General features: G+C 38.0%; 3 protein-coding genes across 3 annotated transcripts; all 3 read right to left on the bottom strand.

The window, feature by feature from the left end:
* Window positions 1-651: 651 nt before the first annotated feature.
* On the bottom strand, window positions 652-1,728 carry LOC141800583 (chemerin-like receptor 1). Its single transcript, XM_074683198.1, has one exon. The coding sequence runs from the start codon at window positions 1,726-1,728 to the stop codon at window positions 652-654; it is 1,077 nt and encodes a 358-aa protein (XP_074539299.1).
* A 3,018-nt stretch (window positions 1,729-4,746) lies between these two features.
* Window positions 4,747-7,121, bottom strand: LOC141801086 (chemerin-like receptor 1). The gene is made up of 2 exons (XM_074683987.1): window positions 7,103-7,121; window positions 4,747-6,253 (listed from the first exon to the last, which is right to left on the bottom strand). The coding sequence occupies exon 2, from the start codon at window positions 6,237-6,239 to the stop codon at window positions 5,163-5,165; it is 1,077 nt and encodes a 358-aa protein (XP_074540088.1). The 5' UTR covers window positions 6,240-6,253; window positions 7,103-7,121; the 3' UTR covers window positions 4,747-5,162.
* Window positions 7,122-8,421: 1,300 nt separating this feature from the next.
* On the bottom strand, window positions 8,422-12,133 carry fpr1 (formyl peptide receptor 1). Its single transcript, XM_074683719.1, has 2 exons — window positions 12,055-12,133; window positions 8,422-11,387 (listed from the first exon to the last, which is right to left on the bottom strand). The coding sequence occupies exon 2, from the start codon at window positions 11,374-11,376 to the stop codon at window positions 10,234-10,236; it is 1,143 nt and encodes a 380-aa protein (XP_074539820.1). The 5' UTR covers window positions 11,377-11,387; window positions 12,055-12,133; the 3' UTR covers window positions 8,422-10,233.
* Between the last annotated feature and the right edge of the window lie 966 nt (window positions 12,134-13,099).

Genomic DNA, 13,099 nt, shown 5'->3' on the forward strand with positions numbered 1-13,099 from the left:
AGGACAGTCATAACTACTTGAATATGCTTTCTTAAGTCTTTATTGGCACAGAGAATGTACAGTATGTCATAAAGTGACGAAGCAGACTAAATCATATATGGAAAACAATCAAAACCAAATTTTTCTTTTGATCATGCAACATAATAAAAGCAATTACAAATACATTAATACTCATCATTATTATTCAATTAACATACAGGAATTAGTTTTTTACATCATTTTTTGTCATTATTATTCATAATTCATTGTGATAAGAATGAAAAAGAAGAGCAGATCAAATAAATTTATACAGACAAGTTTGTCTGACCTAATGATCGGTGGATGTAGATGTTGACATCAAGGTGCTTGAGTTTGACAAAAAAAAAAGAAAAAGAAGAAGAAGAGGAAGAAGATATTTTCAAGATAACATACATAGGGAAGATGACGGTACCGGCACAAAACAACAACAACAAAAAAGCTATTTAACAAAGCTCTTAAGTAAACCTATTTTACAACAATTCTATCTGAATAAAAGTTAACAGAAGGACTTTTTAGAAAGACAACAGGAAATTTGATAGACCAGTTGAGATAATCTTGAAAATCAATTGCAGTGAGTATAAAATTGTTTTCTTTACCTGGGATTGTCTTATATTTCAGTATTCAAAAATGACCTTAAATTGGTCTTGTGTTCATTGTGCTCATTGTGTATGTGTCAGAGTGATAGCTGGACTGATCTTCTCGGAAAGCAGCCTCCAAACGTTTCAGGATGGATATGCAGACTCTGTCCCTGTAATCTTGTCCAACAAATACATACAGCAGTGGGTTCAGGGTGCTGTTGATGAATCCTAGGCTGTTGGCAATGGGAAATCCAAGGGTCAGGACAATATGTAAAGTTTTACTCTGATAACCAGTATCAACATGAATCATCTGAATTACACTCAGGATGTGATAAGGAGCCCAGCAGAAGAAAAAGGTGACGATAACTGCTACAATGATCTTAAAGGTGCGAGTGGATTGGCTGGCCAGGGTGCGGTTCTTTTTGAGGCGATGGATTATCACACCATAACATATAACAATGACAGTGAAGGGGATGGCAAATCCCAGGAGGAAGCGAGTTATGATCAATGCTCGAGAATTAAACTTTCCCATTGGAGTTATAGTCCTGGCTGGTTCATTTTCACCACTACGGTCATAGTTGATATAGCAGCTAATTACTGTACTGTTATATTTCCTTATGTCCCTGAAGACAAAGTACGGAGAGCTGAGAATCAGAGCCAGTCCCCAAACACCCAGACACATAAAAGACGCCTTGCTTGCATTACGATGGTTCTGGGCCCAGACTGGCCACACCACAGACACACATCTGTCCACACTGATCACCATCAGACTGAAGACGCTAACAAAGATGTTCAGGTAACTCAATGTGGTGTTGAGCTTGCACATGAACTTGCCAAAAGGCCAGTGGTAATCCATGGCTGTGGATGTTACCCTCAGGGGAAGAGATGCAGTGAAGAGAAAGTCAGCCACAGCCAGGTTGAGGAACCAAACAGTGTTCACTGTTTTCTTCATCTTGAATCCGGTCACCCAGATAACCATGCCGTTTCCAAGCACACCAAGAACAAAGGCCAGGCAGTAGATCACCAGAGACATGTTTTTTAGAGACTTCTGCTGGTCAGCACTCACAGAGCCATTTTTATCAGGGGCATATACTGGACGTGTGCTATACAAAGTGGTTGTTGTCATCTCCATTGCTGCCTAGAGATCAGTGAAGAGAAGAAACAGAAATTCTGTATTATTTTATCAACTGACAGAAACCAACAAAATTCAACAATGAGTAAATGATGTTTAAGTCTGAAACCAGCCATGGGCCACATTTTGCACAGGTGAGCTACAACACTAATCTTTGCAACCCTACCAATTATTTATTAGAATTCGAAAGTAAACACTCATAAATGATAAAAAAACAAAAAATGTATACAAAGACCAATTTGAGAGTGCTCTTTAGAAAGACTACTGCCCTTTCTGTAACAGTATTGAGTATGTTTGACTTTAATTTTACATATGCATACAGATTACTGAAATGTATCTCCATCATTGCACTAAGCAACTAAAAAAAACACTCACAAACAACAACAATTAATTATTTTTTAAACTTTTTCTTTTTAAGTTTGGATTATATAAAAGTTTCATACACTGAGTAAGAGGTCAGACGGTTGTACTCGCGTTACATTACATTATGTGATAACTCTGACATTAACAGAAAACAGATAACGAAGCCAAAATACCTTTTCTGAAAGCTCCCTGGTAGGTCAACGAGGAATCTGTTGCAGAAATGATTAAAGTCAGGCAGGTTTATCTGTGATGACTCACATCAGTTCAAGTGACTTCCTGTTAAACTGGAGGCGTGCACAGACAAAAAAAACCCCAAAATGAACCAAACCAAACAAAACAAAACAAACCAAACAAACAAACCTGACTTCAATTTATTTTGTTGAAATAAAATAAAATTAATAAAAATAAAATGAAATAAGAACTTCCTTCTGGAAGGGCTGGACTCTTTGCATTTTGTTAATGCCTTTACAACTAGAAGTAGCATGTGGCAGTGTCTGCAGTCCACAGAGGTTGCTCCAGTAGTGCGGCTCAGCCAGGATAACACAGTGTCAAGAGCACAGAAGTGATACCAGGAGACAGGCCAGTACACCAGGAGACATGGAGAGCACTGTAGGAGGACAACAACACAGTAGCAGGACCCCTGTCTGCTCATTTGTGAAAGGAGGAACAAGAGGAACATGGTCAGAGCCCTACAAATAAACTCCAGTCAGTGTCGGGGAAGTTACTAAAAAATAACAACATTAACTACTGTTACTACTGTAACATGACTCTACTCAACCATTAACTAATCATCGTTACTTAGGTTTCTGCCTGCTTTTTTCCCCTTCCCCAAGTAAGGAAAATACATTAAAAAAAGAAACATAAAAAAAACAATAAAACAAAAAAAAACCCAAAACAAAACAAAACAAAACAAAAAAACCAAACCAAACCAAACCAAACCAAAACAAACAAACAAACAAACAAACAAACAAACAAACAAACAAAACAAAACAAAACAAACAAACAAACAAACAAACGAAATGCAATGTTTTATTTGCAGCTCCCCTTTCTTGTTCCTAATAGTAAGGTGTCACATTTCACTTGGGTAAAGATAACGGCATTATAATGTTTGAAAAGGTTAATATTTGGATTAGGAGTTACTGGAGAAAGTAACAATCTTTTAGTGATGCTGGTACTTTTAATGCCTTTATTCCCAACACTGCCTCCAACAGGACACTAATGTGTATGTTTCTGCTCCAACTGTGAGAAACAGACGCCACCACGGTGGCATGAGGGCCCGATGCACATGTGACAGACATGACCGAGTCTGGAGACGCCATGGAGAATGTTCTGCTGCCTGTGACATCCTCCAATGTGACCAGTTTGGTGGAGGGTCAGTGATGGTTTGGGCAGGCGTTTTTCGTGAGGAGCTGCACAGACCTCTGTGTGCTAACCAGAGGTTCCCTGACTGCCATGAGATCCTCAAACCCACTGTCAGACCATACGTTGGTGCAGTGGGCTGTGAGTTTCCTCTGATGCATGACAATGCTGGACTTCATGTAGCTGGAGTGTGTCAGCAGTTCTGTTGTGATGAATGATGCCATGGACTGGCCTGCCTGTTCTCCAGACCTGAATCCACTCAAGCGTCTCTGGGACATCATGTCTAGCTCCATCCACTGACGCCGCGTTTCACCACTGACTGTCTATGAGTTGATTAATGCCCTGATTCGGGTCTGGGAGGAGATCCTTTCATCATTGTGGGGACTACTTACAGGCATGTGGAGGCCGTCCACATTACTGGGCCTCATTTTGAATCATCTTGAGGAACTTTCACAGAAGTTGGATCAGCCTGTGATCTGATTTGTCCACTTTTATTTTGAGTATGATTCTGAATCCAGACCTCTATGGTTTCCATTGATCATTCTCAATTTATTTTGTTCTCAACACATACCTCTATGTGACAAATACAGATTTTCAGCTGGAATATTTAATTCATTGAGATTTAGGATGTTTTGTTTGTGTCCCCTTCCTTTTTTTTGAGTCGTATATCATTTCACAAAACATTAATTTTAAGATGAGTTTGCCATTTAGGAAACCAAAAGCACATTGAGTATTCATAAAACAAGAGGCAGAAAAAGAAGCAGGACATTTTTCCTGTTGGGCAGTCACCATAGCTACTGCAGAGTTGACTGGTGAACAGGCTCCATCCTGTGGTGTACAGGAGACATGACATGATGACTCTGGGGTTTGATATCTGACATGGATGTGATGTAGTCACAACAGTATGGTAAAATTGTTAAACTAAAAAGAAGTAATTCATTGAAGAGGCACACATTACCCACTACCTGCATGTGTACCGGAAAAAAAAATCTAATTAAATCATTTATTCAATTAATTACACTAATTATGAGTTTTTTGGATTTTTGGATTTGGATCTAGAAATTAAAAAAAAAGAAAAAAAGTTTGAATAATCATTTAGGAAAAACAATCAAAAACAACAGCAACAAAGAAGGAAAAAAAACAGTTCAGCCAGGATCATTGAAAAAAACATTGTTCATTGTGTATGTAATCTTGTCAGACAAAAAATAATACAAACGCAAAATTTGGGTTTGTTTACAAAAGAGAAGGAAACTTTTTTTTTTCCTAACTTGAAACCACATAAGCCAAACACAATGCATGCATCAATACAGATTTTCTAACCATTCTACATACGATCAATAGCAAAATAATGCACCAAAACGATGTTAGGTACAAAAATTTAATTCAAAAAAATAATTTAAAAAAATAAAGTAAAATATCAAATAAAATCTTCAACATTTGTAACTTAAAAATATGAATTATATTTCCTCAATGTGTATGAAATTAAATTAGAAACCCCAGGTGGAAATATTTTAAAGATGTCTTTTTTGAAATTGTACAGCAACTAACATAAAAAAATCAACACAATAAAACTAAGGTGTAAATGTGCAAAACCTAAACTAAAAACAATCCGGAGCAGGGGAGCAGTGACAGCATCTCTTTCTTCATCGAACCTTTTGATTTTGATGTTTTTTAATTGCTTTGTACGTTTTCAGTATGTGTATATTTGTGTTCTACACTTCACTACTGTGCATTGATCTGTCATTGGTCTTACTGGTGTTTCCTGTGTTTGTGTCAGACTCGTCTTCTTGGAACGCAGCCTCAAACATACTGGTAATGGATTTGCGAATCTTATCCCTGAAATCCTGTCCGACAAACACATAAAGGAGTGGGTTAAGGGCACTGTTGATGAATGCCAGACTGGTAGAAATAGGAATCCCAATGGTGATGACGTAGTCGAGTGTAAGACTTTGGTAAAAGGTCAAGAAATGAACCATTTCGATCAAAGCGATGATGTGAAAGGGGGCCCAGCAGAAGAAAAAAGTGATGATAACTGCAGCGATGATCTTAAAGGCGCGAGTGGATTGGCTGGCCAGGGTGCGGTTCCTTCTGAGGCGATGGATTATCACAGCATAACATGAGACAATGACAGTGAAGGGGATGACAAATCCCAGGAGGAAGCGGGTGATGGTCATAGCCTTGAGACGCAACACCACCAGCTCATCGGAAAGGGCAAAGTTGTTGTAGCAGACAATGATGTCTGGATTGGTATAGGCAGGCGCAGTGTCCCTGAAGACAAAGTACGGAGAGCTGAGAATCAGAGCCAGGCCCCAAACACCCAGACTTACAAAAGACGCCTTTCGTACATTACGATGGTTCTGGGCCCAGACTGGCCTCACCACAGACACACATCTATCCACACTGATCACCACCAGAATGTAGACACTAACAAAGATGTTCAGGGAATTCAGTGTGCTGTTGAGTTTGCACATGAACTTGCCAAAAGGCCAGTGAAAGTCTGACGCCAGGTATGTCACAGTCAGGGGAAGAGATGCAGTGAAGAGGAAGTCTGCCACAGCCAGGTTGAGGAACCAAACAGTGTTTACTGTTTTCTTCATCTTGAATCCTGTCACCCAGATAACCATGCCGTTTCCAAGCACACCAAGAACAAAGGCCAGGCAGTAAATCACCAGAGACATGATGTTCAGAGACTGCCTCAGCTCAGCGTGCTCATCAATGAAGGCAATACTGTTATTATCGGGGACAAATGTTGGACTGGTGTTATACGAAGTGGTTGTTGTCGTCTCCATTGCTGTCCAGAGATCTGCAATGAGGAAAAAAAAAACCGAATTCCATATTATTTTATCTTTAGACAGAAACCAGCAAAATTCAGTGATAAGGGAAATAATGTTCAAATCTAAAAGATTTTTAAAGCGAATGCTTAGAAATGATAGAATCTCAAAATAAAGCAAAAAGCCCAATTTGAGAGTGCTCTTTAGAAAGAACACTGCAGTTGTTTTAACAGTTAGACTATATTTGGGTCTTGAGATTGGAGATATTAAGATATAGCATATATTTCCAATCCAATCCAACTTTATCTGTTAAGCACTTTAAAAAACAACCATAGTTAAAACAAAGTACTGTACAAGAAAATTAATAAGATACAAGGTAAAAGAATAGACATAAAACATAAGTAAATTGAATTTTTAAGGACAAGGAGCAATATAAAAGAAATAAAACAAATTAAAATGAATAAAAACGCAGAAGAAGCAATTAAAATAAAATAATTAATAAAATTAATGATAATAATAAAATTATTATTATTATTATTATTATTATTATTATTATTATTATTATTAATAATAATAATAATAATAATAATAATTATTATTATTATTATTATTATTATTATTATTGCCTGCTACTATTTCTCTTCACAGATTCAACAATCATTTTTCACATCCATGCATATACTGGCACTTAAATACTTATATATAAAGTAATAACATGAAATGAGATAATAAGAAACTGAGGATTTGTGACCAGTCCCCAGTTTATAGCAATGAATGTAATTGACACATTTGGCAGCCGTTTAGATTAATCTCGTCAAAAAAAAAAAAAAAAAAAAAAAAAAAACAGTCTAATGAAAGAAATTTGCTTAAACACAGCTTACCTCTGTCAAAGTGATTCCAGGACTGTGACGATTAATGATTGGGGAAACGATCGAGCGAACTTGATAAATAGTCTGATACATACGTAGTGACGTGACGTCGTCTCTTGATTAAGGCGGAGCCACGAGAAAAAACTCTAAGGTTTACGAAGTACTTGAATAATACCACCTTATATTTTATAGTCGGCTTTGCGTGGCTTTACACTTACTTTAAAGCTGTTCAGTAACATTACTTTAGTGTCTTGACTATAAATTAATTCACAAAGCTGTAGCATTTCTGTAGGTGCAAACTCAGTGAAACCTGAGACACATTATTCAACTGCCAGTGGAAATCTACATTTCAGGAATATCTGCAACACATTTCTCACTGCTGACATCCTGTTTTCTTCATTAAATATATCGTAAGTGCCACTGTGGTTGACAGCTGCACTTAACCACTGTTTAAATTAAGAAATTAGGTTGAGCAAGCACAAAAGTTTGCACAAACATTATTGGCAAAACCCAGTGGCTGACTTCCACTCCAACCACTGCTCTGTTGTCCCCTCTCCTTTCCAAACAGCACACTGGTTTTCTGATTTTTCTTTCCTTTTATTCTTTTCTTTTCTTTTCTATTTTTTTTAAGATTCCATGATGACTAAATCTGACCACGAGGTGCAAAATGCTGTGCAAACACTATTTGAATTATTATTATTTTTTCTATCTTCAAAAGTAGAAAATGGATAAATGCAGTCATATCAAACCTATTCTCCAAAGAAGAAGAAAAACAAAACAAAAAACAAACAAACAAAAAAGAACGTCACACAACAGGCATACATTTTTAACATTTTTATCAGCTGGAGAGCAATAATTCATATGCAGCCTTAAAGAGTGAAAACTGATATGTATCAATGCTTCCACAATTAAAAGCAAAGATCTATGAGTGCTCTTTATCCAAGAGGAATATAAAAAACAGCACCCCCTATCAGCAATGGCTACAATAACAAGAACAAGGCACTGCTAAAGTATTTAGAGTACTGTCCTAGCTTGCAACCCACTCTTTAATATACCTGTTTTAAGGTGATATATGCTGTGTTACAGCAGAAGAGTATTAAAAACCTGTTTTTCTGCCAACACATTAAATAAAGGTTGTTTGTCTGAACTTGGAGATATGTTTTCTATACTGGATGCACACTGGTGGTAAAAGGCTTATCCATTATAATATAAAAATAAAGGAAATGCAAGATCCACAGCCATCACAATAAACATTTATTCATATCAACCAAATGTAACAAACACAAAAATAAAAACGGGTAAAATCCAAATTTAATTGTCTTTACATAGCTTACATTTAAACAGGGCTTTTGTTGTGAGTCTTTCTGTTTCCTGACACTGCGACACTTAAACGAAAACCATGCAGTATATATATTACATGTGTCACTCTTTTCTTTACATTTAACTGGGAGATTAAAAGAAAATTTCAGATCAAAATGCATTAATAACAGCTTCTAAATTAGTTCTTGTTGTAGTTTTGCTTTGCCAGTTTTTTAAGTAAAATTGATTTATATGGGTTTCTTGTTTAAAAACAACAGCTAGGCACTTTTTTTGTACCAGAAACAGAGGAAACAACGGGCTCACTGTCCAGATTCTTCATGATAAATACGACAGGTTATGAAGATGTAAAGGAAAGGAAAGTAGGTTTCATCTGAGAAATAAACAAAGATATATTTAAAGTAAAACTGTTAGACTATATACACAACATGCAGGAAGGGAATCATGAACACTCAGTACCTTCAGCATCAAACATCCAACAGTGATCAAAAAACACACTTAGCTGATTACACTCTACAGCTGCAACATTAAGCACAGTAATCTCAAAGTCATTGCCATGTTCTGTAAACTTAGACTGTGCTGCAAGAAGGATGTAAACAACACGTTCATAAAAGCATTTAAAACGTCATTTGTATTATTTTCTACAGCTCTATACTAATACTGCATGGAAAGCAGAGAAAGTGTTTCAGGTTAATGAAGACTTCCATAAAACAAGACGATCTCTTACGTTATCTAGCTTCTCACTTCACTTTACCCTGTATGTACACAGAGGTGTCCTTTAACGTCACTGTGTGGCACCCTCCTTCAGTGACTGATCCCTGCTGGGTGTGATCTTTTAGCTGGGAAATCAAAGCATCTGTGAGGAACTTTTAAGTATTTGAAGATTTGTACAAAGCAGTATCTCTGACCTTTGCTGATGGTGTTTTCTGTCGATCCTGCTCTGCAACAAAATTCAAACATTGAAGCTTTTTAAAATGATTTCTCTTTTTCATTTTACATCTTAAGTCATAAAATTCTTAACCTCTTATTGCACTTTTTATTCCCTAAAGGATCCATTTATGTTTGTTTATCTTGCATTTTAATGTTTCATTTTCTCAACTCAATGTTATTGTAGATAAAGGCTTTGCTTTAATAATTTTCGAGTGTTTACATGATAATTATGTAACTGTTTTTTAAAAGCATACATTATCAATCATATGGCAAGAAAAGGCGTTATGTAGTTTTTTTACTTCCCATATAACAGTTAATTTACAATATGTAACAATGAAAACTCACTCTTTTGGATCCAAACTGTTATTTTTTTTTCTGTGTAGTAAAATCCTCCCATGAACTTTTGTAACACAGCTTGCAGATTTATTTTGGTCTTTACGTTACCATAAAGAATAGTACAGCCAAGAACAGGGCTCAACTCTGGGTCCTAAAAGGTACATTTGTTTTACTGTAGTAGTTTACAAATGTGTCTTCATGTTTGAATGCATATTTTGTCCCTTATAAAGTGTTGTAGTTTCTGTTTTATCATTATAATTGAATCATTTAGCCTTCACATCCCTTTGAATCCCATATATGAGTCACTAATGGAGTCAAAACTTGCTGTACATGGTTACTGTCTGTCAGTTTCATCACAAGGGAAGCAGGTGATGCTGAGAAGCCCCGGCAGTTCAACACCCACATTAATAAAACTGCAACATGTAAAATGTTCAGTATCAGACAACATATATCTGTTTTGGTTCATCGTTAAAAAGTAACAAAGGATTTACATTTTTTTATATTTACTTACATTTGCAATATACAGTTAGAGTGATTGTTTTTTCATGCCATGGAGAATCTCACACTTCAGCATCAGAGACAGACTTTTCTTTGCTCCGACTGGTGATCATTGAGTTTGTGCAGGTGTAAGAGCGAGAAACCTCTTCCTGGAAGGCAGTCTCCAAAACATTCAGGATGGATTTGCGGACTTTATCCTTGAAATCTTGGCCCATAAACACATAAAGCAGTGGGTTTAGGCAGCTGTTGAGAAAAGCCAGACTGGTAGCTATGGGGACTCCAATAGTCGTGACATGATCCAGTGTTTCACTGGCATGAGTAGCCATGTGATTGACCAACTCAATTAGAGCCATGATGTGATAAGGAGCCCAGCAGAAGAAAAAAGTGATGATAACTGCAGCGATGATCTTAAAAGGCCGGCTCGACTTGCTGGCCAGGGTGCGGTTTCTTCTGAGGCGATGGATTATCACAGCATAGCAGGAGACGATGACGGTGAAGGGGACAACAAATCCCAGGAGGAAGCGGGTGATGGTCATGGCTTGGTGACGGAACTGCCTCAGCTGGTTCACGGATGGAGTCTCGTAGTCGTCAGAAAAGGCAAAGTTGTTGAAGCAGTTGATGATGTCTTCATTGTTGTAAGATGGACCAATGTCCCTGAAGATGAAGTATGGGGCGCTAAGAGTCAGAGCCAGCACCCACACACCCAGACTCACACAGGAAGCCTTCTGTACACTCCTGTGGTTCTGGGCCCAGACTGGCCACACCACAGACACACATCTGTCCACACTGATCACCACCAGAATGTAGACACTGGCAAACATGTTCAAGAAGCTAATTGTGCTGTTGAGTTTGCACATGAACTTGCCAAAAGGCCAGTGGAAATCCATGGCTGTGTATGTCACACTCAGGGGCAGGAATGCAGTGAAGAGGAAGTCAGCCACGGCCAGGTTCAGGAACCAAACTGTGTTCACTGTTTTCTTCATCTTGAATCCGGTCACCCAGATAACCACTCCGTTTCCAAGCACACCAAGAACAAAGGCCAGGCAGTAAACCATGAGAGACATGATGTTCAGAGACTGCCTCAGCTCAGCGTGCTCGTCCTTGTAGTCATACTCGTCGTCATCGTCATACATGGAGCCGTTGCCTCCAGTGGCATCTGTTGTATTGATGTGGTACCAAGGGGTTGTGGTCATTAGATCCATCATTGTTTTGGGAGCTGCAATAACAACAAAAACAAATGTTTACTGACTCTTCTTTATGCAGAAAGTTTTCCTGAGTGATTTCACTTACATGCTGGAAAAAATGAGGTTTTTGTGTTGAGTTCAAAGAAATCAAAGAACTCAAAGATCTCAAAGAACTCAAAGACAATGCTGTTTACATAGGTCTGAGTTGAAATGTAGCCTTTATATGAGCCACATGCAAATCTTGACATGGCATTCTGAGGAAAACTTCACAAGTTTTACTCATGCTTATTACAGTAATAGTGTTGTAATAAACCCACGTTTGAATTAACAGAGAATGCTCTGCCTGACACGCAAATGCAAGCCAGGAAAAAAGTTTCCAATTGAGAGCGCAGCACGGTAAAAGAGGAACAAAAACTGATGAGCACAGGTTTTCGAAGAAGTTGGTCACACCACTTAAACTGACCGCTTTAGTCCCCAAAACCAATCTATTGCCTCAACTGAGATGTTCCCACGCACTGCACACCTACAGCACACGCTTCATTTTGACACTTTTAAAGCTCAAAGACAATGAAAGGCTGAAGACTCCCTGAAACGATGCCGTTTAAATCCACGTGTAGAAGTTTTTCCAGAGCATGTATTTTTCCTACCCTTGATGCTTTAACCCTCTCTCAGTCCCGTGGGGTAAAAATGGCACAGTACCTCACTCAAAGCACCAGTCCGACCAGGATGTGTCCGCTGCAAAGTCAGCTCTGAGCGGAGTCGGCTCAGCCTGCGGGATTATTGGAGTTCTGATCCCAGACTCATTAAATATGTGACGTCATCGACCACGGGCGGGACCTCGGGCGCACGTACTCCCCCCATTAGAGGATCATAAAAGTGAATGCACTGCGGGCTGCGATGCCTTAGTGTGGCTGTTGATGCATTGCAGATTGCCTTTTAAAGTTTGTTAAAGAAAAAATGATTTCGGCCTCTGCACAGACTGGTCAGATTGATGCCTACAGTCCATGCAGTGATATCCTCTTCTTTTTTCTAATTTTCAGAATTAACATTTCTGATATTCAGAAGAATCTTATATTTCAGGAAAACCTACCCTCTTCCATATCTGCTCTCCATTTTCTTCGTGATTATTTTGATTAAAGACATCTTGGGGTGGACAAAGTACTCAACTCAATACTAGAACCAAAGTCTAGATTCAAAAATTGCTCCAGTACAACAAAAGGTGCTCAGTTAACGTAATAGCCTGCTTTGACCTAAAGTTATTTAAAACTTGCTTTCAGAAATATTCAAGTAATTGAACTACTGACTAAAACATTTTCTGAAAATTGTTGTAGTGCCTAAGTCAGGGGTGGCCAACCTATCAGGGACAAAAATTACTGTGGTACTACAAAGAGCCATAAAATCAATATTTTTATCTATCTATCTATCTATCTATCTATCTATCTATCTATCTATCTATCTATCTATCTATCTATCTATCTATCTATCTGTAAGTACATGAAAGACTGAGAGGAGCACATATAGAGAAAAGAAATTGAAACTTAAGTATCAATCTCATCACCCTAGTATTGATCAGTACTGATCCCAACGTTGGCATCATTTTATCAGTTTTATGAGTGGATTAAAGAGCCACACACCAAAAAGCAAAGAGCCACATGCAGCCACAGGTTGGCCACCCCTGGTCTAAGTGCATAAGGAAGTCAAAAAGACATGGTGTTGAACTACAACAAGCCATTTTGGCAGGTGC

Source organism: Halichoeres trimaculatus, unplaced genomic scaffold (assembly GCF_033239565.1).
Source record: "Halichoeres trimaculatus isolate MK-OKI-2021-1 unplaced genomic scaffold, fHalTri1.1 fHalTri1_scaffold_12, whole genome shotgun sequence".
Classification (NCBI taxonomy): Eukaryota; Metazoa; Chordata; class Actinopteri; order Labriformes; family Labridae; genus Halichoeres; species Halichoeres trimaculatus.

Excerpts from the sequence above, each read along its gene's own strand:
- LOC141800583 (XM_074683198.1), bottom strand. The coding sequence starts at position 1,728 with ATGGAGATGACAACAACCACTTTGTATAGCACACGTCCAGTATATGCC.
- LOC141801086 (XM_074683987.1), bottom strand. The coding sequence starts at position 6,239 with ATGGAGACGACAACAACCACTTCGTATAACACCAGTCCAACATTTGTC.
- fpr1 (XM_074683719.1), bottom strand. The coding sequence starts at position 11,376 with ATGATGGATCTAATGACCACAACCCCTTGGTACCACATCAATACAACA.